The 27,512-nt window shown below is 38.4% G+C and overlaps 1 protein-coding gene across 1 annotated transcript; it reads left to right on the forward strand.

Annotated features, from left to right (window-relative positions):
* The first annotated feature begins 278 nt into the window (after positions 1-278).
* On the forward strand, positions 279-27,469 carry LOC140234367 (trifunctional enzyme subunit alpha, mitochondrial-like). Its single transcript, XM_072314423.1, has 20 exons — positions 279-393; positions 1,448-1,501; positions 2,331-2,401; positions 2,990-3,123; positions 4,511-4,541; positions 6,490-6,597; positions 7,003-7,225; positions 8,661-8,730; positions 8,973-9,025; positions 10,781-10,899; positions 11,321-11,440; positions 12,581-12,762; positions 13,586-13,621; positions 15,211-15,346; positions 17,208-17,294; positions 17,990-18,199; positions 19,523-19,718; positions 22,117-22,319; positions 23,749-23,803; positions 25,161-27,469. Exons 1-20 carry the CDS (start codon positions 327-329, stop codon positions 25,307-25,309), a joined length of 2,304 nt encoding a protein of 767 aa, XP_072170524.1. The 5' UTR covers positions 279-326; the 3' UTR covers positions 25,310-27,469.
* The last annotated feature ends 43 nt before the right edge of the window (positions 27,470-27,512 follow it).

Raw genomic sequence — 27,512 nt, forward strand, 5'->3', positions numbered from 1 at the left:
CCCAACCAGCATCTCTCTTACTTGGCGTCTACTATTACGTCAATAGACTACATGTGCGGCGTTGAATTAGTAGCAACAAACTTCCGGCTTCAATCGCTGTAGTAAATGTACATTAAATAATATTGTTCATATATGAAACCATCATAAACCTTATATATATAATATAATTTTTGATTTTTGAAATATTTAATTTATTTTTTACTAGTGAAAAGATTGCAGAAGTCATATCTTATATTCTGATTATTAGATAGTTGGGCTATGCGCAATTCAGCTACATAAACTTTACGTGAAATTCGGCACAAGGGCACCTTGATACACTATTCGCCATGGCTTCTGTCCGGTCTCTCGGAGCCCTTAGAGCTGTTTCCTGGGCAAAATACTCAACACTGAGAGGTAAATATGGGAGAAAATGGTAGTCATATATATACCCTGAGTATTTATTATCGTTTTGTGGTATGTGTCTCTTTTTAGTATGTAGTGATGGTGTTTGTGCCACCGTTGCCCTCTTACAACTCTTTTCAGTCCTGTCTCGATCTGCCGGTGAATACCGGGATCTCACAGAGAGAGCAGAGCTCAGAGAGGCAATCAGCAGCCACCCAACCCGCCCGTCGGCATGCATGGCATGACCTGTGTGGCTGTGTATTGCATTAGCCCACTGTCTTCTTATAAAATAAGGCTGCCATGATAAAGTAACATGACCAATGGCAGAGACGTTTAGTCTGAAATGTGTACATTCATTGTAAATTAGGTAACCTTTGTAGTGTGTTTCAGTAGTGAAGTGCGAGTAGCCCTAACTACCGACTACGTCACATCACAGACACATGTAAACTTAAATTACATTGACAATGTCATTTGGTCATGATTGTAGACACACCTCTACTAGATGCTAGATGCAGAGATGTCTGGTAAGTAACACTAACAGCCCAGTCGCTGTAAAAGCGTGACAGGGATCCAACAACAAAGCGGACACCTACAAAGCGTAAATGCAGATCGCGTTGAGTTTTGGTAGAGACCACTTGACATTATTTTTGTCATACTGCAAACTCAAGACAATCTTTATTATTTAAGTTTAATAGACTTCATGTTACCGAAAATGAAGATTATAAGCAGCGTGTGGGAATGGAACATTGTCTTTCACTGACGGCTATTTTGAAAAATTGGGAGTTCACACTGCATATAATCTGCATTTTCGGTAAGTTGTAAATTGTGTAGCGTGTAGGCCTATGTCAATATCAATATAAACATAGACATGAAGCCTCTCCAAGTATTAACACTAGTGACCTAGTGTGACAAACAACCTATAATTTATAAATCTGCGAATGACCATGTTGGGTTTTTTTTTTTTAAATAATAAAGTGCAGAATAAGTTGGCTGAAATGTGTTTTCAATGAACTTTCACTTGAACTTGCAGTCTTTACATTCTTATCCCATTTGTTCTATCCTGTAGGTGTTGCAGGAATGACAACAAAGCGATACTTTGCTGCATCAGGAGCTGAAAAAGGTAGAGACTAACCGAGAGTGCTAAGGGCTAAACTGCCATATGTCACACATCTCAATCTTTTTTTATTCAGTCATACAGCTGTGTGCATAAAGTATAGAGTCTGTAAACAAACAATCAGGAAAATATTATGTATAAAAAAAAAAAAAAAACTTATTCGACCAAAAAAAAAAAAAAAAACTTATTCGACCAAAAAAAAAAAAAAAAAAAACTCGCAGTAGATAACTTTGCAGTCATTGGACCTCTTATTTTATACTTTTCATTGTTTGCTTTTTGTATCTTGTTTTTGTTTGTTGTTGTTTTTTTTTTTTTTAAATTGTATCACTTCTGTACTATGGAAAGCTTAAATGCTTGTTTCTACACCTCATAGTGTGTGTAGGAATACACACCCCCATCTATGTAACAGCAGTTTATAAGTAATTTTAAAGCCTGCTTGATGTTAAGTACTGCTAAGGAGAAAAATAAGAAAAAGCACTGTAAACCTGGATGTAACACCAGTGGGGGGCATTTCATGAAGGAACTTGTCGGATAAAATGTCTGACAAGTCAATTATATCCGACAAGTTTTGAGAAATTCTTTAGTCTGATTGGCTGATTTCTCTGAACTTGTCGGATATAATTGACTTGTCGGACATTTTATCAGACAAGTTCCTTCATGAAATGCCCCCCAGAGATGTTGCCTCCACTCTATGTCAAGAAGTGTTCTGTGCATAACAACTTCTCTTAGAGCAGAAGCCCTGTTACTTTGTCATGTTGACTTTTATTCAATTCTGCCTTGATTTAACAATTTACAAACAATGCAATTCATAGTGTTCTTTTATGTTGTTTTTCAGCACGCACAACCGTGAACTATGAACTCAAAGGAGATGTTGCCGTTGTACGCATGAATGACCCCACCTCTAAGGTAAGGTACTGTAGGAATTGAACAGATGCCACATTTTTGTTATTTTAATCTGTTCATTTAAATGCTACTTCTCAGATGAAGGAAATGTTATCGTATAAATCAAGGCTGCACACTGGCACTAGTCCGACGGTCCTTGACCTGTAGAAATCAATGTCAGACCAGTTTCTTTTTGAGGAATGGGTCAGTAAAACATGAAAATACTCTGTTGGACCAGTAGAAAAAAATGGGTTAGTGTGCAGCTTTGTATTTCATTCCAATGATGTTTAAAACGATAGACAAAGATGAATTTAATAGAGTTTTAAAACTATTCCTTCAAAGGTCATGTTTTTACTAGACTTTCGTTGCTGCTGTGAATATGACCATGATGCCATTTTATTCCCGCTTGTGTACTCAGTGAACATGTTCCCACTTAATACATTTTAATGTGAAGATCCCAATCAGCATGCAGTTTACCTTGTTATTATCTTGCAAGACTGGAGTATTAAAGCTGTCTTGTTCACTAGGAAAGTCCTTTGTAAAGGTTGCTCAAGTATTATGGAAAATTCTTACCCTGGACTGATGGGGATATATCAAAACCCTTTTGTACAGGTTAACACATTATCCAGACAATTCAATGCAGAAGTGGAGGATGTCTTCCATGAACTCTTCAGCAACGATGCGGTCAAGTCTGTGGTCCTCATCTCATCCAAACCAGGAAATTTCATCGCTGGCGCCGACATCAAGTGAGTCAAACCTCAGTGCTCTTCACTCCCTCCACGTGCATATAATCTCTTACATTCATCTGTCACCTTTTCCATTTATTTATTCATTCAGTTTTTCCTTTGGGATGAATGTTAAGAATGATACCATTCATGAGGATCATGTATTTTTATAGAATATCATTTTCAGATGTTTTTGTTTTTGTTTTTGTTTTTTGTTTTGTTTTGTTTTTTGCCTTTTTTTAATCCTTGCCTGAAGTCAGTGATACATGTTGTAATAAACTGTCAATATTGTCATAAAACCTAATTGTGAGAATCATTTATGGGCACTTCACTGTGCTAAGTCAGATTGATAACTTGTCACTTTTGTTTGTTTGTTTGTTTGTTTTTTATATTTGTGCTTGGTTTGTGTTTTGTCCGGCTTTTTGAATCCATGAGTGTAGTTTGTATGCTTTCTTGTAAACATCTTCCAAGTCCTGACTTGCGATAGCAACGTCTAATATTAACCAAATAGCAGTGATCACTAGTATTGACAAACTTGAAATGAGCACTTTAGTTGTTGCCCTTGGTTGCTGATAGTTAGTGGGCTGTGCATTTGTAATGACATACTTCAGAAGGACCATATACCAGGTATGTTTGTGTCAATCATTGTAGTGATTATCCGTTGCAAGTGCTACCTTTGCTGATTTAATTTCTGTTGATATGCTTGTAGCCCAATAAATAAGAAAATATATTGTGAATGTGTTTATCAACTCTTACATAAAACAACAAAATGAGCCCCCCCCCCCCCCACAAAAAAAAGGAGAATGATATTGAAAAGATTTTCTTTTTAATATTTATATACATACAGTAGATGTACAATGTAACTAAATGAATCAATCACACACAAAATGAAAAAAAAAAATCAACAATTGTTTAACTTTCCTAAAAGTAAAATATGACAGAGATTGCCTCATGAGGTCAAATGTTGGTAATATAAGTGTTATAAGAGTTTTGTGTTTATAGTAGCAGGCTGCACTGATTTCATGAATGTTGTGTGTAGGCATCACTTTGTATCTTTTGGACTAAATGTATAGTTTCCTTCAAAACCTGAGAAGTTCATGAGGCGGTATAACTTCTTTGGAGGACACTGGCGTCCACATGCTGCCTTTAAAAAATGCAAATTAATTTCAAGAAGTAGTCCCATTCATGAATCTATATGCTGTTATGGCCATTCTGCAAGTTGAGAGCCCTCGGTACCAGCATATAATGCTAATCCCAATTTAACCACTGCCAGGAACTTCAATTGTACTTTGCAGGAAAGACATTGCAGTGGTGTACCTGTAACCCTCACCACTACATGCATCTTGTCTCGAATGAATCCAATATACCAGCTTTTTTCTCTTCTGTCTGTTCTGTCATCCTCTACTAGGATGCTTGGGGATTGCAAATCTGCAGAGGAAGTAAGTATGATACCATCTTTGATGATGTGCTCTTCCAGGGGCCCGTATTATAAAACTTGTCATCAGTGACAAGTTGTCATAGATGTGACAAGCTACTGAAATCCTTGCATCTGATTGGCTGACAGCAAATTTGTCATAGAAATGTGGCAGTTGTCACTGATAACAAGTTTTATGAAACGGGCCCCAGGAGTGAACATTGCACCTTAGTTTGTTGTCATACATAAACACACACACAAACACAGATTATGCACATGTACACGTACTCCAGTGCATGATGTCCATTTTTATTTGTTTTTAGTGTATCTGTAATGAAATATGTTACGATAGTGATAGATAGATAGCTGGGTAGATTGATAGATCGGTATGTAGGTGGATAGATACTGTAAAAGTGGATATTTTTGGCATGATTAATTTTTCGCGCTCGGCCAGACAAGAAGAGTTTCGCATGTTTTTAATTCCACGGTATCAAGACATCAACTACAGGAACATATGGCAAGCAAAAATATTTGCGTGCTTTTATTTTTGCACTAGTTTCCGATTGCGCGAAATGCGCGAAAATTTCAACACCGCGAAAATTCCCACTTTTACAGTAGGTAGGTAGGTAGATAGATATATAGATAGATACATACATTGTAGGTAGAAAGATAGAAATGGTAGATGAATGGATATGTTTGTTTTTTGGTACTCCATCAGGCAATAGTATTATCTAGATATAATGGAGACATGACATTTGCTCCTGCAACAATTACTCCATTCTTATTTTCTCCGAGGACTTGGGGTAAATAGGGTTTTGATAGCGTTTTAGGTCAGTTTGATTTGAAGATTAGGATGTGGGTTTGGGTTATGTTTGTGGGTAGAATTTATGTTTGGCTTAGCCTGAAGATATTTCATGACAGCAATAGTTACAGGAGTAAATATCATAGAACCAGAAATAACACACATTTAATGTTTTCAACGCTGGGTTAAACAAAAGGGAAAGATTGAATTTTAGTAAACTGTTGTAACATTTTACCTACCATCAAACCCCTGGTTTTTTTTTTTTTCATATTTATTGTCACGTACATTGATGGTAGGCATTGTAAGGCATATTGGTGAGAGGACATGATACTTATTCGCAAGTTTTGTTCTAAATAGATGACAATAATATACATGGCAGGCAGTTTATCTCGGAATTCCATTCATGAGTGAAATGCCATGTGACGGGTTCGTGATTAGACTGCATACTGTACGAGCTGAAATTTTCGCGGTGGTTTTATTTTCGCGAATTTCTCGAATCGCCTTTGAATCGCGAAAATAACAACACAACAACAACAGCGCGCAAATAAGTAAGTTCAGTTAGACCCTCGCAACCGCGAAATTCACAACACGCGAAAATGTCCTCGAAGGACCAATGCGCGAAAATATCTGTACGCGAAAATTTCAGCTCGTACAGTATATCATCTTTCAACGACAAACATCATTGACAAACAAACGGAAGATAAGAGAATGTCTCTGTGCCTGGGAAGGATTACACCCTCTGCAGAACTGGGAAAGATAAATTGTACACTTTAGTCTGTTCGTCATAATGGGTCAGTTGGCAATCAGCATACAACTTTGTAGTATGCTGTTTTACATAAAGTCAAATCTGCCTGTAATACTAATAGTGAAATCTGCCTGTAATACTGATAGCAGCCACCTGTCTATAACAACCACCTGCCAATTAGGGCAACTAAAAAAATTCCCCCATAGTGAAATGCAATATAAAAGACCCTCTTTGTAGCACCCACCAGTCAGTATAAAGGCCACCTCTTTCATGTTCTTTGGATGACTGCTTAAGACAGTTATTGACTGTATATTTTGCTCTTCATCGGTCAATAAGGGACAGAAAAGTAAAAACGTTGCATTGTGATTTTGTGGGGCAAGATTCTAACAATGGAATGGGCATGGCATGTATCTTCAATGACCACAGGTCACAGAGCTGTCAAGAAGCGGCCAGATTCTGCTGGAACAGGTGGAGCAGAGCCCCAAGCCAGTAGTAGCAGCCATCAATGGCTCCTGTCTTGGTGGAGGCCTAGAGGTGAGTGAACCCTACTCCTAAGGAGCCATTGGTGTTTGCACCTGTTGATTAACCCCTTCAAGGCCACAATCTTGAAATATCATTGCCACTCTACACAGTGAAGATTACTGATAGTAAGAACAGAGTTAAGAGGCTCATGTAAATGCTTTAATGCTGAGAGAATCCATATTTTGTGATGAATCGGTTTGCTCGATATTGTGCCATAGGTGTTAACAAAATCAGTCACTGCATAGTTCTGTGTAGTTCACTGCAGGTTCCAATGAGGTGACAAATGATACTGCTGAAACAATGATTCAAAACGGTCATGGGCTAATAATGAATATTGCCTAACGTGTACTCCAGATAGTGTGTAAATGCCAATCATGATGTGTAACCTCTGACCTCTAAACATCATAATATATCCAGGTTGCACTCAGCTGCCACTACCGAATCGCAACAAAGGACAAGAAAACAGTCCTGAGTGCACCAGAGGTCATGCTCGGTCTCCTTCCCGGGGGCGGGGGCACCCAGCGGCTACCCAAGCTGATCGGCATCCCCAACTCGCTGGACATGATGCTGACCGGCAAGAACATTCCAGCAGACAAGGCCAAGAAGATGGGTCTAGTGGACCAGCTGGTTGACCCCCTGGGTAAGTGGCCCTCTGACCAATAATCAAAGTTAATTAACCCTCTAGTAACTGATTACATACATAGGACCTATTGTTTCCTAGAAACTACAACAATATCTCATTTAGACAACTTTCTAAATTACGTAAAATAGCTCACTGCATTTTTATTTTTGTTTATCATGAGTTAGAAATGCTTATTTGAAAGCCTATAAAGACTCTATCAAGAAAATGGTGTGTCACAGAAGTAATTCCGGCATACTTTTGTTGGCCTTTGACCTCTTTCAAATTGCATTATTCTATATCGTATGAATGGTAAAGCATAAGACTGTAAAAAGGTGGTCAGGCGGTTTGGGGTGTTTAGGGAGTAATAAGACTGGCAGTTTCGGGCGGTTCAGTTACTGTACGAGCTGAAATTTTTGCGATGGTTTTATTTTCGCGGATTTTGCGAATCGCCTTTGAACCGCGAAAATAACAACACGCGAAAATAACAACGTGCAAGTAACTAAGTTCAGTTAGACCCTCGCAACCGCGAAATTAACAACACGCAAAAATGTCCTCCAAGTAGCAATTCGCGAAAATATCTGTACGCGAAAATTTTAGCTCATACAATACTAATGGGTTAAATGCTCACCTGTTTGCCCTTGCTTTGGCTTCTTTGTGTGTCTGATCTTAGTTTGATTACATTTCATGATTACTTTTCATAATCGGCTTTTTGTCTTACTGAATTGGTATGGGCACTCATGAATTATGAAATTGGAAATGTTCGTTTCGGTTGATTCTTATGTGATGCAATTGATGAGGAATCTGAAAAGTGCACGTTTGCATTTTCTTTCTGTTTCCTACGAATTAAATGAAATGGATGTTCTGACACATATGTGTTGGAACATTGGGTTTGAAGTTTGAAGGCAAGAAGTGCAGTCAGGGTTAAAAAGCAGAATTTTCTTGTCATCATCATTAATGATGACCCAGCTCAGAATAGATTTCAGATCAGTTATCCTACATGTCAAGAAGGAATTAGTCCTCCTTAAAAATTAGTTCTTTTTCTTTCTTTCTTTCTTTTTTCAAATCAATGTCAACACACAGAGGCTACTGAAGAAACAGCAGTTCAGATGTCAAGTCTCAGTCATGGTTTTGTAATAGCGAGAAAGAAAATATAAATGTCATGATATTCTGTAGCAAATGGTTGGTCATTACATTTGTTTATTCTTGATATTGTATATTAATATGGTCAGAAAAAGAAAAAGAAGTCCAAATATCTGAACAGGATAGATGAACTACATAGTGTAAAGACTGGTAAATTGAAAATATGTAAGCCTTCCTGTTGTAAGAATATAAATACATACATAAGAACCACCCCTCCCCAGCTGTAATGACAAAATCAAAGAGAAATTTAGTTATACATGTATTTGTATTATACATTACATTGATTCATTATCCCTGATGATCATTTATGCAGGTCCGGGTGTTAAGCCTATTGATGAACGCAACATTGAATACCTTGAAAATGTGGCAATCCAGGCAGCAAGGTAAACATTTCCTATCATTCCATGTGACATTTTCAGTCCACTTCACAGTTTCGTTTTGTGCTGTTTCATTTATTTATTTTTTAACATTTCTTCATATCAACTAACACCAGTTGTATTTTCATCTCCCAAGTATCTTATTTTTTTTTTCTATTCTCCACATATTCATGCATGTATCATATAATCATGGTAATCCTAAGTTTGTCCATTCCTTGAAGATTTCTTAATTTTGTTATAAATTTCAGAGATCTGGCTGCAGGGAAGATCAAGACAGAGAAGCCAAAGAGTATGATGCAGAGTGAGTTGTCTGAGTGTGAACGACTCCCTACGTGTAGTTTTGGAGAAATATCTCTTTAACCTCTCCTTAAAGGGATCGTATAGTTTTGGTTGAGACCTAACTTCAGGTTTTTAACATTTCTTGGTGAGATAATGAGAAACTCTTATGAAATATGAAAGTGCATGTAACTCCAAGAGGGATTCAATGTTTATTTAATGAAAATTGATTTTGAAATTTTGATGAACGCAACAATTTGAAACCCACTTTTTATTAGGATTGCTTTGTTTTACTTCGTTTTTGGATATCTCAGCCATTCCAAAACCGATTTTCATCTAATAAACTTTAAATTCCTCTTAAAATAGATTATGCTCTGTATTATTTCATAAGTGGTTTCTTGGTATCTCGCAAAAGTTAAAAGCCCAATCCTCATCTCCACCAATTCTATACTATATACCTTTAAGCCTTTTGGTGCTTTGAGTGCTGATAGGCATAGAAATCCTCATAGCATTTACACAACCTCCAAAATCTCTTGCACAGAAGGGGTTCATCTAGTGCCCACCTTAGATTGTTTTTACCTCTTGCCAATGGTGGCCTGGAAGGTCCTGTATGTAGTCAGGGGCCTGTTTTATCAAAAGATGAAATCGATTTTAAATTTCCTTACCACATAGGTTGCCATAGACTTACAGTTGAAATCAACTCTATAATCAATTTTAACTCTTCGTAAAACAGGGCCCTGAAGAGCTTATTTAATTTTGTATAAATTGTTGAGGAATGTGATTCCGAGTCTTATTGTAATGGTAATGATATAGAATGATGAGAATGAAAGTAGGAATGGATGGGCGTAGTAGTAGAAGTGACAACAGCAGTTATAACAATATTATGATAACATTGTTATTTCTAGTAGCCACATTACTGTCACTACTATAGTGTACTACTTTTACTACTACCACTACTGCTACAACTTCTACTACTCCTACACTGTACTTCTGCAACTACTACTACTACTACTACTACTGCAAATGCAACTAATTCTACTACTACTATTTCTACTACTACTACTTCTTCTTCTCTCGTGTCGCTACACTTTTCCCAGCCACTGCAGAACTACTACTACTACTACTACTACTAGTACTACTACTACTACTACTACTACTACTACTACTACTACTACTACTACTACTACTACTACTACTACTACTTCTACTGCTACTACTACTACTACTACTACTACTACTACTACTAATAATAATAATAATAATAATAATAATAATAATAATGATAATAATAATAATAATAATAATAATAATAATAATAATAATAATACAAATGCTACTAGTTCTACTACTCCTATTTCTACTACTACTACTACTACTACTACTACTGCTACTACTACTACTACTACTACTACTACTACTACTACTATTATAATAATAATAATACAAATGCTACTAGTTCTACTTCTCCTATTTCTACTACTCCTATTTCTACTACTACTACTACTGCTACTACTACTACTACTACTACTACTACTACTACTATTACAACTACTACTACTACTACTACTACTACTACTACTACTACTACAACTACTACTACTAATAATAATAATAATAATGATAATACAAATGCTACTAGTTCTACTACTCCTATTTCTACTACTACTACTACTACTACTACACATAGACAGTAGAAGTTATACTACAGACAAAGTATGCCTACTCTGCAGCCATATTCCACTATTTCATGTCCCTGCTGTTCCGCTCCCCCCCATGACAGAACTCCAGGACAGTATCATGGGTACCAACTTTGTGCAGAATCAGATCTACAAGAGGGTCAATGCCATGGTGATGAAGAACACAAAGGGACTCTACCCCGCCCCCTTCAAGATCATTGAGGTATGAGAGGGTTCAATACCGTATGTACAGTCCGACCTCTCCTATCTGGCCTCCCTTTATCCGGATCTCTCTGTTATCCCGATGTCGTCTCGGCGTGTTTTTTTTTTTTTTTTTTTTTTTCAAGCTGATAATTACGGGGGAAAGTAGTGTGTCAAATCTGTCCTGTTTTTGTTGCGAAATTGTCATGAGTGTATTCTATAAACAGAGACTGTGCTCCAGAGCCATGAGCCATTTTGCCCTGGTAGTCTTAACAAGTTTCTTGCCAGAAGTGGGCATACTATGTACTACATTAATGGGAATTTGCCATACCGTATCAAAGATGGGGTAATCTGTGCTCGTAATCTGATGCATCTTATGTATTTGTAGCTGAGAGATACATTTGGTTTGTTGTTTTTCTTGTTTTTTTACTGCAACTTTGCAGGCTGTCAGAACAGGAGTGGAGAAAGGAAATGAAGCCGGCTACATCAATGAAGCAAAGAGCTTTGGGGATCTAGCAATGACGACACACTCAAAAGCACTCATGGGCCTTTTCCATGGGCAGGTAAGTCACTTTCTTCTCTTTATTTTTCATCGGGCATTAGTTTACTAATGGCCTGTACCAACAACCACTCACATATGCTCAGCTGTATTGCCTGTGTACTATAAATGCATTGTAATTGTTTGTTTGTGTGGTTCAGTTAGCTTGGAGTTGGTGCTGCCTTGGAATGTGCATAAAAGGCTGCCACAGATTTAAAATCATGTCATCATTTTATAAAACAAATGAGGCACACTTCTTGATTGGGCATCTGTAAAATCATTCACCCTTCGTTACTTTTTTGCAGTCCAGAACACACTCTGCTTTGGCGCACATGGTATTGACTGTTCCAAAGTTACCATCACGTAGATGATTCTTTATTACTATTGCCCTGTATAGTGTGCACTCTTTGTATACTATTCTTATTCAACCTATTCCATTATCATTTCTTTGTGTGGTTTAGTCAGCTTGAAGTTGGTGCTGCCTGCAAATTTTGCAAAAATGGCTGCCATAGAATTTAAATTGTGTCATTTATAAAACAAAGGAGGCACATTACTTGATTGGGCTTCTGTAAAATAATCCACTCTCTGTTTCCGTAACTTTCAATCAGCCCAAAACACTCTGACTGTTCCAAAGTTTTGAACAATTTTGAAATAATATATTTTGAAAATATTTTGAAATAAAAGTGCGTTGCACTGTGGTCTATCATGTGACCTGGGTCAAGTGATAGACCACAGTGCAACGCACTTTTATTTCGGTGCCGGCCACGCGCAGGGCGCGGAGCAAATTTGTTGTTTTGTCATCTACACGCGCACATACGTCTAAAGTAAACTACATAGCCTAAGCCCTGAGGATACCTAAAGACAGCTATAACGGTTTCAGATGTGGAATAAAATGGAATATCTATAGGACCCTAGATGTGGAATATAAAGCAAATAATCAACTTTTAGTTTCAGGCAGTGAGACAAACTATCACTTCTTCGGCGATCTGAATGTGTACGCTATCTTTCGTCAGCTGCGCTTCGGAAAGGTAGCAACATCCAGATCGCCTCAGAAGTGATAGTTTGTCCCATCACCTTCACCAACGTTGATTATTTGCTTACTAACACCCTGTGTAATTCACATCATTTGTGAACTATTCTTACGCAGTCTATTCTATAATCGTAGGTCGCGTGCAAGAAGAACAACTTTGGGAAACCTGAGAGGAAGGTAGAGACATTGGCCGTCTTAGGAGCCGGTCTGATGGGCGCGGGCGTCGCCCAGGTCAGCATCGACAAGGGTATGCACGTACTCCTGAAGGACATGTCGCTGCAGGGTTTGGCCAGGGGAGAGCAGCAAATCTTCAAAGGGTTTGTAAATTTCTTGTTGTAGTGTTTTTGTGTGTCTGTGTGTGTCTTTGTGTGTCTTTGTGCTTGTGTGTTTGATCTCAAGTACTATAAGTAGGTATACATGTATATCTTGTAGCTCTCTTGTAGTATGAAATGGTATGGTTATTCTTGCCACTTGTTCACCCGCGAGGATTGACTTAAATATCAGCACAAAATAAATCAATATTAATGGTATCTTTATTCAACAAATCATTGATCGCAGCCAGAGGCTGAATTATAAATTATTTTACAAAAGTGAAAAATATACATACACAGTATTACATATTAGTATACAAATGTAAACTTACAAAATCAAAATAACACGAAGGCCCATACAAAACAAAAACAATTCCAAAAAAAAAAAGAAAACCCTCAGGCACTACATACATAAGAAAATGATGAAAGTTTGAATTGACATGGACTTCTGATCCTAAAATTTCTAAAACAATCACTGCCAATCAGTACATAAATGAAGAAGTCTGATGAACTGTGTGTATGAGATATGTTTGGTTGTATGCATTGTATATGTTATGGATGTGAAAGATGTTGGTTTTTGTCTGTTTGTCTTTTTGTCTGTTTGGTTTTCTTTGTATTGCTAAGGGTGGCTAATGGTTGTCATATCCTAAAGCGCATATTTTATATCTAGTAGGTCTTTTGAAGTTAAAAGGCAGCTTTACCATTGACATGAAATTATATGTTTTCCTTCAATGGTGTTTGTAGGTTTTGTGTAAAAGTTTCAGCTGAACTATTTGTGCACATTGTTGTATTTTCAAAATTATTGTCCTTCCTGTTTTCTTCCTGACAGCTTGGATGGAAAGGTGAAGAGGAAACGATTAACAAGGTATGTACCACTCCTCCCTCCCCCCGAACTTACAGGATATTCCATTAACCGTATCAAACCTTTAGGTGCACAGGCTCTCACCTTAACTTGCCAAGCATTTTTTCATCAGCATTCAGCTTGACCATGTTGAAAAGTTACCAAGCCCACTAAATCCACCTCAGTCCAGCAGGAAGGCTGTGGTGACACAGTAGGGATTAATAGGAATAGGTAATCTCTGTACACTGACAATCAGTTTCCAGACATCCGTGCCAATCAGTGAAGAAAGCTCTCTCCTCTGCATGACAATAGGCGCGGTCAGACTGGCAAAAGATCGAGAAGTTTAAGATCGCAAAGTTTGGTCCATTCGTACGCGCGCAAAAAAGAGTGCGCCGTCCGATGGCTAGTGATTGTGATGTAACAATGCACATCTGAACATGACAATGGCCTCGCACTTCGGAGACAACGCCCGCAAACAGGTCGAGAAGTTTCGCGGGAAGTTTGCGGTCACACTGGCAAAACTTTGAGATCTTAAAGATCGCGATCTTAAACTTCGCGATCTTTTGCCAGTCTGACCGCACCTAATCAGCGAACAAAGTACAGCGAGGGTAAAGAAGGATTTCTAGAAAGATGCATATATTTTACTGTAAAAGCTGAGGGGTTTTTTTCGTGAGGGTTTATATTGCCACCTGATCTTGATCGCATCTGCGGTACGAAAATATCAAGAAGCTGCTTTCGCAGCATTTTGTGCCTTCCGGGCTTTAGCGAAACCATGGCCACTCCTGGTTGGATGTGCGCATGCTAGTGTGTCTGATGTTATTGTTAATGCATCCCTCCATATCCACAAACCTCAAATTGCAAAAGCAGCATCTGGAGAAAATGTCTGTGACATTTGGGGTCATAAAACAAACAGGAAAGTGTGTTTTCAACAGTTTTTCCACAACCCCTTTTTGTAGAGTAGTGCAATTAGGTACATCTTCAGAGGTCCCTTTTCATTTTTTAAAAATCCTTTGCACACCCTTCAGTTTCAACTCTAATAACTTTTGAATAGATAGTGCTACCACCTTGAAAGTTGGCATTTATTATGGACAGAATGTGTTAATTGAGCATGCTCAATTTAAGCTTAAATTGATCATCCCTTCATTGTCGGTGCTACCGTGGTTTACATCCTGTTTTTTGTCCCATTCGTCGCACAGCCAGCACGGTTTCTAAAGATTAAGCGCTTGAATAGACCCTTTACTTCAGAGCCTCTTTTCTCGGTTCAAACCTTTCCAGTGTGTGTACTTTCTTTCTAATATTTAGATAGGTTAGGAGAGTCCATTTGAATTGAGTTATACATCATTTTAAAGCTTAGAATCTGCTCTTTCAATATCTGCCCTTAACTAAAAATCCATGTCTGGCGACTTTCTGTTGGTTTTGTGATGCAGGGTCACATGTACAATTGATTGATTTCCAAGCTATTTGCAAGCTATTTCACATTCCAACTTTTCCAAAAATGACGAGTAGCGTCCTCAGACATTTATGTTTTCATGCTAGAAGCATTCAGCTCCTCACAGAAGACCTAACGAGTGAATGTCCTCTTTCAATTTTCTCTGACACTTGGCGATGTTCAGCTTTGAGCGAGATCGACTGATGTCCAACGTGACCGGCCAGATCGACTACGCAAACTTCAACAAATGCGACATGGTGATCGAGGCAGTGTTCGAGGATCTTGCCATCAAACACAGAGTCATCAAAGAGGTGGAGGCAGTGAGTATCATCTTATGACATGTCTTTTGACTTTAAAGGTAGGGAATCCCATTTGCATGCCTTAAATGAAGAGTTGTATAAATACAGTGGTATGTTGAAGAGAGTATCATTTTAGAAACTCCCATAAAGTATTGAAAGTGGAAGGTAATATTTAGTACATTTTTATTGACCGTTAGATTTTGAATTGAATTTTTTTCGGGACTCATCGTAAATTCCAGTACATTACTAGCTACCTTTGCAGACCCATGCACTGCATGTGTGTCCATCATGTATATTTTGTGAAGAAAATTCATCAAAACTTACAAACATTTCTATATACATTCTTGCCACACACTCTATATGTTATTACATCAGCTCTTATACTTTTAGATTTGTGTTGATAGATAAAAAAAAAAAAAAAAAAATACAGAAGACTGCATTAAAAAGGCTTAAGTGTGGCTGACACACAGAACTACTGAGTAGTTGAGTTTTGTGCATTATTCAAATTGTAGATAACTGTTGACTTCCAAATTTCTCAGCAGTGGCCTAAACAAGTCCCCTGAGGTTCATATTGAATGTTTTGCTGCATTTTGGGAGGTCTGTAAAAGGTATCCCTTACCTTTAGTATAACACTCTCACTGTATGAATCAAGAAATATGATTTAGTGATACAGTGCATCAACACATCTGATAGTCATAGTGGAAAATCATGGATTATGACATGGCTATTGCTTCTTCTGCCAGTGATTACAAAGCTAATTGTAAAAGGTGACTCCCATTATATCAAAGTCCTTTGGACTGCCAGTTTCTTGTTCTGTTGAAATTTTTTTGTTAACAGCTGGACAAATAGGGTGTTGATAATAATTTTGAGACATGACCCATTTTTGTTATAACCAAGATTCATTGTAACTGTGTTCATTATAATGGGAGTGCAATGTATTTGTACTTTCCTCGTGAGAGAAACTGCAAAGAGTGCCATCGGTAGTCATTGTGGTTGATATGTATTTGTTCCACGTTTGTTTAGTTTTCCTTTGCTTTCTTCTCGGGCATAAGAGCTTTACAAGCCCCTTATCTGAAGATAATTGTCCAATTAATGACAAACAAATGCAATAAGAGCTTTATGACTTTACTACCTATTTTGTTCGTTGTTATTAAAATAAACTGTATGTCTTTCTGTGGTCTGCAATTATCTTACCTGATAGTCAAGTCAAGATGTCATTTCTCACATACAGAATATAATGCAGGATATCTTTAAAATGTTTCCAGTTTCATGACAAACATAAGCCCCTTTTGCTTGAGGGACTTTTCCAAGAACTTGTTTACACATGTATTCCAAAACAGTGACACAATTCCTGTTCATGACTCTTGCTGAAAAAACAATTTCTTCATATCTGAAAGTCCCATATTAAAGGTGCATAGTCCCGGTAGTGTAGAGGGTGCTGTTGATGATACTGCCGATCACCGCTAGCATTGATACGAAGATTGCCGAAGTTGAGCTGTCATCAAGAGTAAAGCGCGTAGGTGTTGCTAAGTAACGTTGCGTTCATTGTCTTCTCTGCGCATCACGCAGTCTGTAGTAATGCCAGGGTGCGTGCATATGTGCTTCTTATTATGACATCACAGAAGAAGTTTGCTAAAGCTGTCATCCCCTTCAGCCGAATCATGAGCCGAACTGTGATCGGACCACTGACTACAGTGGATCGGTCTTCTTCGGACTCGGGAAAGTGGGCCAAAGCGTAAGCGCTAAAGTGGAGTCGATAGCGTAGGTCTCTCTATAGGAAACTTGCGCCGTGCACCCGCGTACGCATTTGACTTAAACACCGGGACCATGCACCTTTAACTCTGTTCTCTTTCACTCTTTCTCTTGTGTTCTGCCCTCTTAGGTCATTCCAGACCATTGTGTCTTCGCTTCCAACACATCTGCCTTGCCAATCACAGACATCGCCAAGGCCAGCAAGAGACCAGAAAAGGTAACATTACATGATGCTCCTAAATCTGTTCACTTCATTCAAGGGAACCTTGTTATATTGAGGACCTAAAACACATATGACCTTGTTATATCAGGTTTCTCACTATATCGGGTACAAGAATAGGTAATGATTTAAAAGTTTTAACCTGCTACATCCCCTCATTTAAAAGGGATTTAATTTGTTTTATGTGACTTGCGACCTTATAGCAATGTTCCACTGTATAATAAAGAGAGTTTGTTCAGATTTCTCTCTTTATGCTGAATTCATTGAATTGAGACAAGAAGGGCAATCCTTGTAAAAGTAGAAGGTCACTCCATGGAGTTTGAGTATTAAAGTGTGTGTTTCTGTGATGGGGGATGAAAATGGGGGTTGGGGGAAGCTGATCACTGTCTCCTCTGGCATAGGACCCGTGCTATTGCCCTGTCGATAAGTGCTACAACACTTTGTATACAGCATATCCAGTAAAGAAAAAAAAAAAAATGTTTTTGGTTTGACTCATTTCAAAAACTTGCATGCATACATGCAGACCCACTTGAATGTGTGTAGAAACTTGATGAGGATGATATAGGATGAATATACAGCATTATGTTGTCCTTTTTGCTCCTGGCAAGTTGTTGGTGTGCACTATTTCTGTCTGGCGATGATGTAGGATGAATAAAGGGGATTATGTTATCCTTCTTTGCTGCTCCCGGCAGGTTGTAGGCATGCACTACTTCTCCCCAGTGGACAAGATGCAGCTGCTGGAGATCATCACCACGCCCCAAACGTCCAAGGACACGGCAGCGGCGGCCGTGGAGGTGGGCCTCAGGCAGGGCAAGATCATCATCACCGTCGGCGACGGACCGGGATTCTACACCACCAGGATACTGGCTCCAACACTGTCTGAGACCATGAGGATTCTCCAGGTTTGGGCTTAACTTTTCACGATTCTTTGTCATCCACCACTTTCTTACCAATACTCTTCTTCCTTTCTATCTATTCCTCGGTAGTCATTTATACCTTCTCCTTCTCTCTTTTTATTTTTCACTATTACTGTTGTGCTTGTCAGTCTTCTTTACTTATGTCTAGTTTTAAAAAAAAAAGATTATAAAAAAAAAAGCCGCTGAAAATTGCTTATCCAGTAGTGGCGAAGATATTTAGTAAAATGGAGTCAAAAGGGGCCTGAGCTTTCATCCTAGCAATATCTTCATCGGAGGCAAAATGACAAACAGGCAGGGAAAGCGATCACATAATAAGGACTTCTCACAACAAGAACAGTCAGGGGAGGGCTGGGGACACAGAACAAAGAAATCAAAAGGAGAGGGTAGGAGGTCAAGGGCAAGGAGCACAACACGTGAAGGGAGGGGGATTAGAGCAGGAGGGTGGACAGACAAAAGGCAGAGGAGTCAGTGATGGTACCGAGGACCAAGGGGGGGGGGGCAACCTTTGAAGGATAAGGATGAATAGGGAGGCAACATCAAACAAGATAAGAAACAACAGAGGGATAAAGAAAGGAAAAGAGTGAAATAGCAACAGCGTGGGGGGGGGGGGGACTGAGCATGCAGCGAACCCTCATCTCGTGTACCAAGAAGAGGTAAGGAAATGTATGATAGAATAGCTTTTTGTTTAACTGGCTGACTTTTTCGCTCTTTTAAAGTATGCACAAGTAACTAGTTTAATTAAAGGAGAATTGCACCTTCATAGACATGTGGATTGAGTGAATGCAGCATTATTAGTAAAACACGTCAATGAGAGTAAGGAAAATCAATATGAATTTTTGAAGTTTCTGCGCAGTGTCACTGCTGGATGAGAAGACTACTACACCTTGTGATGTCACATGTGTACAACGACATTAAGAAAATATACAGAAAATTCAACATATTTTCATGTTTCTCGCATGATAAAAGAACACTTGACTTGCCTCTGTCAGAAGGCAGGGGGAATAATATTACCCTTAACATAATCAGTGACAAGTTGAGGAAATGTGCTCTTTATTCTAAAAATCAAATTTTGTGAAATTCTCCTATATTTTCCTTATATTATTCTATATATGTGACATCATACACTACTGTAGTATTCTCATCCAGCAGTAACTTTGCAGATACTGTAAAAATTCATAATTTTTGAACAAATTCTCCGATTTTCCCCAAACCTTCACTGATGCCTTCTACTAATATTGCTGCATTCACTCAAATATGAAGCTGGACTTGTCCTTTAAACAACCATCTTCTATCTTTCTGTGATGACAGGAGGGTTTTGGACCCAAGGAAATGGACAAGGCCAGCACCGCCTTCGGCTTCCCCATCGGAGTCGCCACGCTGGTAGACGAGGTGGGCCTCGACGTTGCACAGCACATCGCTGCTGATCTCGGCCAGAAGTTCGGCGAGAGGTTTGCAGGAGGCTACGTAGCCATGCTGAAAGACATGGTAGACGCAGGCTTCCATGGTGAGTGTGTGTCCCCTTTCCCGACAGAATCTTTGAAACTCCCTGTGTGTGTGTTTATACCGGACACCTTGTAGACACCTTGTATGATTGGGCATCACTGTGAATTTTTGTCACTCCCACGTCAACTCGTCTTTATACCTCGTGTTGTATACTGGCCCTTGTATGCTTAGCATCACTGTGAATTTTTGTCCACCCACATCACCTTGTATTTTATACCTCTGTTTATCTGTATTATTTGCATCACTGTGAATTTTTGTCACCCTCAACTCGTTATTATACCTCTGTTTTTATGGACACCTTGTATATTTGCATCACTGTGAATTTTTGTCACCCACATCAACTCGTATTTATACCTCGTGTTTATACTGGACACCTTGTATGATTTGCATCACTGTGAATTTTTGTCACCCACGTCACCTCGTATTTATACCTCGTGTTTATACTGGACACCTTGTATAATTTGCATCACTGTGAATTTTTGTCACCCACATCACCTCGTATTTATACCTCGTGTTTATACTGGACACCTTGTATAATTTGCATCACTGTGAATTTTTGTCACCCACATCACCTCGTATTTATACCTCGTGTTTATACCGGACACCTTGTATAATTTGCATCACTGTGAATTTTTGTCACCCACATCACCTCGTATTTATACCTCCTGTTTATACCGGACACCTTGTATAATTTGCATCACTGTGAATTTTTGTCACCCACATAACCTCGTATTTATACCTCGTGTTTATACCGGACACCTTGTATAATTTGCATCACTGTGAATTTTTGTCACCCACATCACCTCGTATTTATACCTCGTGTTTATACTGGACACCTTGTATAATTTGCATCACTGTGAATTTTTGTCACCCACATCACCTCGTATTTATACCTCCTGTTTATACCGGACACCTTGTATAATTTGCATCACTGTGAATTTTTGTCACCCACATCACCTCGTATTTATACCTCATGTTTATACTGGACACCTTGTATAATTTGCATCACTGTGAATTTTTGTCACCCACATCACCTCGTATTTATACCTCCTGTTTATACCGGACACCTTGTATAATTTGCATCACTGTGAATTTTTGTCACCCACATCACCTCGTATTTATACCTCCTGTTTATACCGGACACCTTGTATAATTTGCATCACTGTGAATTTTTGTCACCCACATCACCTCGTATTTATACCTCGTGTTTATACTGGACACCTTGTATAATTTGCATCACTGTGAATTTTTGTCACCCACATCACCTCGTATTTATACCTCCTGTTTATACCGGACACCTTGTATAATTTGCATCACTGTGAATTTTTGTCACCCACATCACCTCGTATTTATACCTCATGTTTATACTGGACACCTTGTATAATTTGCATCACTGTGAATTTTTGTCACCCACATCACCTCGTATTTATACCTCATGTTTATACTGGACACCTTGTATAATTTGCATCACTGTGAATTTTTGTCACCCACATCACCTCATATTTATACCTCCTGTTTATACCGGACACCTTGTATAATTTGCATCACTGTGAATTTTTGTCACCCACATCACCTCGTATTTATACCTCCTGTTTATACTGGACACATTGTATAATTTGCATCACTGTGAATTTTTGTCACCCACATCACCTCGTATTTATACCTCCTGTTTATACTGGACACATTGTATAATTTGCATCACTGTGAATTTTTGTCACCCACATCACCTCGTATTTATACCTCGTGTTTATACTGGACACCTTGTATAATTTGCATCACTGTGAATTTTTGTCACCCACATCACCTTGTATTTTACTTTGTTTCTACTGAGCAATGCAGTGATGCGGGGTAATGCGAGGGGACTTGCAAAATGCGGTGAATCAGGAAGTCACATATCATAGGGTCACAGATTGGGTCGCATGCACACTGCCTGATGATCGATTGATCGAGTAATGATTGTAATGTCCCAGTAAGATTTCAAGCCTACTTGAACACTTCAAATTTCTGTACCTGCTCTGCTTTTACTGAAAATCTTCCCTGCCATCGTGACGTGACCTCGCATCACCCACTACCACATGTTTTTCTTCTGGGGAAAAATGAGATGTGGTACCTGCATCAACATGCATCGCTGCCAGAGGTGCCGTGACTGGCGAGAGTAAAATGCACGCAAAATTCTTTGTCAATACACAATGCAGTGGCTGCCAATCGCCAGTTGGCAAAAAGTCATGCCGTAAAAATGGCCATCTGCTCCAATTCGCTAAGTTTCATGTTGCGATTGTTTTAGGTTTTACTGTATACTCACTTTGGCCATAGGCTGTTCTATTCATTAACGTGTACATGTCCTTTTAATAGTCAGGGAATACTGAAGATATTTTTTTTTGCGGGTGTGATCATTTTAGGTCGCAAGTCAGGGAAGGGCATATTCGACTACAGCGGCAAGTCGAAGGAACGGGACGTAAACTCCGGTGCCGAGGAGATCCTTAAGAAGTACGCTCTGCCGTCCAAGGGCTTTAACAGCGTGGAAGACGTGCAGATGAGGATGGTGACGCGATTCGTCAATGAGGCCGTCCTCTGCCTACAGGAAGGCATCCTCAGGGATCCTGTGAGTTTGGAGGAAGATTGACCTTTGACCCTTGACCCTTTGGGATGGGGATGTTCTTTCTTTTAGGGTAACGTTGCAACTAGAGGGAAGATTATTTTAGAAACCAAAGGGAAGAATATGGGAAAATGTTCTTGTTATGTCTTTTATGCTCACGTGAGGAAGGGAAAAGAATAAATAAAAATGTGTATATGGTGGACATGTGGGACATAATATAAGCAAGTAAAAGTTACATGTACTCCATGAGCTACATGTCACATCAGTAATGACAAATCCCCATGCTTGTGTGGCATGCGAATTCACATCAAAGCTACTGCTTCTCTGTGATTCTATAGGAGGCTCCCCAAAACAGTTCAGCATAGGCTCACCTATCCCAAAAGATATATTGATTTTAGGATTATTATTGCCAAGTGAGGTGTCAGTTACTCACAAATTGGGAGCTTTTATATTTGCGATGCGGACACTTAAGACGACGATTGCATTGACCTTTTTCCTCTCTCCATGCGTCGTATTGCAAGGTAGCTTTAGATTACAAGAGGATGCAATCTATGCAAAAGTACAATGGCACTCCCATAGATCATTGGATATTGAAAAGTAGCTCTCTGCGACATGAATTAAGCGGATGCAAAAATGGCCCTGAACCAACCGTGCAAACTCAGATGACGCAAGGTCAATCTTCATAAGCAAATGTGCGCGTGGCGCAAAACTTTTTTTTTCCTCTGAACATCCGCGTCACAAAAATCTAAAGCCCCCGTAATGTCTCCCTGATAGCTCCTTTGGACACTCCATGATTAATATGTGGATATTTGCAGCCTGGTAACATCCACATCTATGTGCTCATCTATCAGAAATTGTCATCTGTTCAAGAAAATTATATTTACCTCACCTTGTCGTGTCCACACAATCAAAATTCTATAGGAATGTTTGTATGCAACGTGTCATAACAAATGTTTTGAGAGTAGAGAATAATTGCACATTTGATAGTATAATCAACAGCAGTACATCTGTCGTGTAACATAGTTTACAGTATTCAATGCATCGTATTGACATTTAATTTTCATTTCTATTTTCCTTAGTATTCTAGGGCTTTCATAGACACATGTAATGTGCGGTTCTATTTTAAAGGTGAATGGCTACTGTCAAATTCATCTTCCTATTGAGTGCAAGTTTATTTTAACACATGTGCTAGTTCATTGTTAGCAGCAGTAATGATTTTCTGAAGGTACAAATGGTAATATGTTAGTAGATAATTGTAATGTGGGGTATATGTATAATAGTAAGATAAATGTATTTCAACAGCATAATTGTAATTTCTTTTCCCCCTCTTCGTACCAATCCAATGCAGTGATTGTTGGATTTAATGAATCTGGTATTCCAGTAGCATGCTGTCTTGAGAATCCTAATCCAACTTTCCTTTCTCTCTCTGTTATAGGTCGAGGGTGACATTGGTGCTGTATTCGGCCTTGGTTTCCCACCCTTCCATGGAGGTACATCACCCTTTCCTTTCTCATAAAACAGAGATATGCGAGGAAATGTAGATAGAAAGAATTTAAAGAAAGACAGTTTATGTGATATTTGGATCGTGTTTCATAGCTTTCTGACGTTTGCGTGTCATCACTGAATGAGGAAAAGGAGATTTTAAGTTCTACAATGTATTCAAAGCATAATGACCCTGCGCGACAAAACACACAAAAAGTCGCCAGACATGGAATTTTAGTTAAGAGCATATTCTAGAAGAACAGACTTTAAGCTTTAAAATGATGTATAACTCATATCAAGTGGACTCTCCTAACCTATCTAAATATTGGAAAGAAAGCACACACTCTGGAAAAGTGTGAACTGAGAAAAGAGGCTCTGAAGCACAGGGTCTATTCAAGCGTTTAATCTTCACCAAGCCATTCTACCTGTGCAATAAATGGGACAATAACAGGATGAAAACCATCGGTTTAACCACAATGAAGGGATTATCAGATTAAGCTGAAATTGAGCATGTTCTATTAATACATTCTGTCCATGATAAATGCCAACTTTCAAAGCAGTAGCATCATCCTTTCTAAAGTTATTAGAGTTGAAAGTGAAAAGTGTGTACAGGGTTTTTTTTAAGAAATGAAAGGGGACTCTAAAGATACACCTAATCATGTTATTCTAAAAAAAAAAAAAGTGTTCAAGATAAACTGCTGAAAACACAATTTCCTGTTTATTTTATGATACCAAATGTTAGCACAATGTAGAAGACTTGCTCTTTCAGAAAATATAAAAAAGTCAAGATTGACAGAATTGACCCTTTTCACCAATTTTCAGTCCTCACACAAAATCAGTGCATGCGACTTTTTGTTCGTTTTGTGATGCACGGTCACATATAATAATCTGTTAATCGCCAAAATGGCACATTCACCCCCCCCCCGCAAAAAAAAAAAAAGGGGAAAAATGTATGATTATATAATTATGTACATATGTATGTTAATATACTTGAGGATTTTAGACATTTCTCTTCTTTGTTTTGGGGCTCTGAAATTATCTGCTTGTAATTAAAATCAGATTCCTGCTATATCCAACCCCTGACCAGGATTCCCCTGAATCAGTAGCTGATAGAATGCATGCTTGTTCACAAGTTTTTGTCGAGTCCATGATGTATTCCATATTGCTGCTTTTCTGAATTTTGAGATGTGGGGATGAGATCACCTGACAAAAGCATTTGATTTTACCACAAACTCTGTGGAATGTTTCTGTCTAAACACACATTTGGTATGCACCCAACTGCACAGTCAGGGCTTCAAAATGATGTGCATATTATGTTTGTACCAGTCTCTCACGTTCGTCATTTTTGTCCATCTTTATCCACAGGTCCATTCCGCTACACAGACACCTACGGTGCTGACAAAATCGTTGCACACATGGAGCGCTTCGCGGCCGCTTACGGCTCAGCGTTTGAACCCTGCCAGTTGTTGCGAGACCATGCAGCAGACAAGTCCAAGAAATTCCACTCACAATAGATGCAAAGATTGGAAAAAAGAAAATGCAAATCATTCATGCGTAAAAAAAATGAAAAGCTATTTGAGCCTAGGATATATGTGTTTAACAGAAAATTGAAACAAAAGTTAAAAATGATCTAACAATCCTATGAACTTACTTCTTCCAAAGGGTAATGTTCGAAAACTAGTAAGAAGAGTGTAACTATTATTTTCAGCACTGAAAGGCTGTTTTTATGTTTGTACAGAAATGTGACAAGTTTGTTTCAGTGAAGCAAAACCGTAATCTGAACATTATTCGGTGTGGTGGTATTTCTTTTTTTTTTTTTTTTGCATAAAATGTATTATTTAGGGCAGGTTAAGTTATTCAATTGACTTCATCATAAAGTAGCACCATGCAAATCAGCACAGTTCCTCAAATACCAATGATTCCTTGACTGCTACAAGTTTGAAATATCAACTTTAATGAGAGAATTAAGCAGTGTAGCATTGGCATGATTGAATTCATAAAACTCTCAGTCTGAGAAAAACAAACTAGGGTTTTCATGTAATATATTTTATTACTTGATCTGAAATATTCCCTAGAGGAGATGTTTGCTTTCTTTCTGCAAAGATATAATTTATTATGGTTTACATTGTACATGCCTTAGATGTTGTAGACCAAATTAAAATCTTTGAACATCAGTGTGGTTCAGAGGTCTTTCTTTTCCCGTTTCCAACTTTTTTTTAAAAAAACTTTGCAGAAGTGCTAGGAAAAAAAGGAAAGTGTTTTGGTGATGTGTCTACTGAAACATGTGTTTTTTGACTGCATATGAGTCACTTGCAATGCACGCGGATTAGTTACATTCTGCCCATCCAGTCATTGCAGGCGTCTTGCACTATTTCAGTGCCTTGTCTAAGACCATGGCACAGTTTCATGTTCTACTCTTCACCAAGTGCAAATTACGTTGATTGTCGTTACCACAGCAGCACCTCTGCCAAACTGTTGATCAACTGTTAGTACTCACTTTGCAGCTACAGTGACTGCAATTCACAACAGTTATGGTATGTGCGTCCTTAAAAAATTTAGAACTGATGTGGCAGCGGTATTGTTCGTCAGTCCCATTATTGGATCACTTTGGATCAAAGTGGATCACTAGCTAAAGAAGGAAAGTGTTTGGAATGGGTATTTGCTTTAGTGTCTCTCTTTTTCTTTCCTTTCATATGCTATTGTATTGGTAATGCAGCTGCAGATATGTGTAAATCCCAAGGGACTCATCTAAACCTGCACAATCTTAAATGTATGGGACTGAGCAATGTGAATACTTCCTTGGAAATATGGCACTAAGATGTACTTTACAGAGAGACCGAAAATGTTTCAGGGTTTTCTTCTAAGTGGTTTTCACATCACATGGAGTTAATGAAAGTTTAATGGTCAAATATTTTGCAACCTCCACAAGACAGTATTCAGAGCCGTGGTCTGTGAAACGTATTGCATCTTCAGGTTTCCATTTACATTATGTGTATTTTTTTAGATGGGTCCTTGGACCACGCATAATTTCCTAAAATCCCACAATTGAGTTCTCAAGATATTCAGAGTAGTCGTCATGAGGACTTGACAAAGTTTATTTCCCCTCGTATTGCAGAAACCAGGAAATTTATGCAAAAGTGGCGAAATATGTTTGCATCCTGATGAGCCGTATAATGTAACAGTTTGAGAGTTCATACATTTGAGTGTTCTGGAAGGCGCTCAAAAGAAGTGGCCATTGCTACACTTTCTCTCAGGTGATATGAAGAAGGTGTAGGTGACGAGAAACATTGACAAGCATCTGATAGAAAAACAACAATGAAGCAAAGCCCTACAAAGGTCATCCTTTATTTGCTGTCAATTGTCATATCTCTCACTTAGGAACTGTGACAAGTTTTTTATGTTATTCTGCAGGCTTTGTGGAATGTATTCTGAAGTAGAGATGGTGGGAAAAAAAGTAGTTTATATGAGAGAAAGAGTGATAAAATCTTTCTCCCTAATTGTCTCTAAGAGATGGTGGAGATGGAAAAAAAACAAAATATTTCCACCATTCATGTTTAAGTTCACTTCATACAGTATGACAGTTATGTGGATGTCAAACGATGACACATTTTGTTGTTGTACAATCTGAATTTGTGTAAAATTGCAATAAAGTGATATTGAATTATTCCAACAAAAAAAAAGGGTGAAACATTGTATTTGTCATAATGTGCATGGTAA

This window comes from Diadema setosum, chromosome 10, assembly GCF_964275005.1.
Source record: "Diadema setosum chromosome 10, eeDiaSeto1, whole genome shotgun sequence".
Taxonomy (NCBI): Eukaryota; Metazoa; Echinodermata; class Echinoidea; order Diadematoida; family Diadematidae; genus Diadema; species Diadema setosum.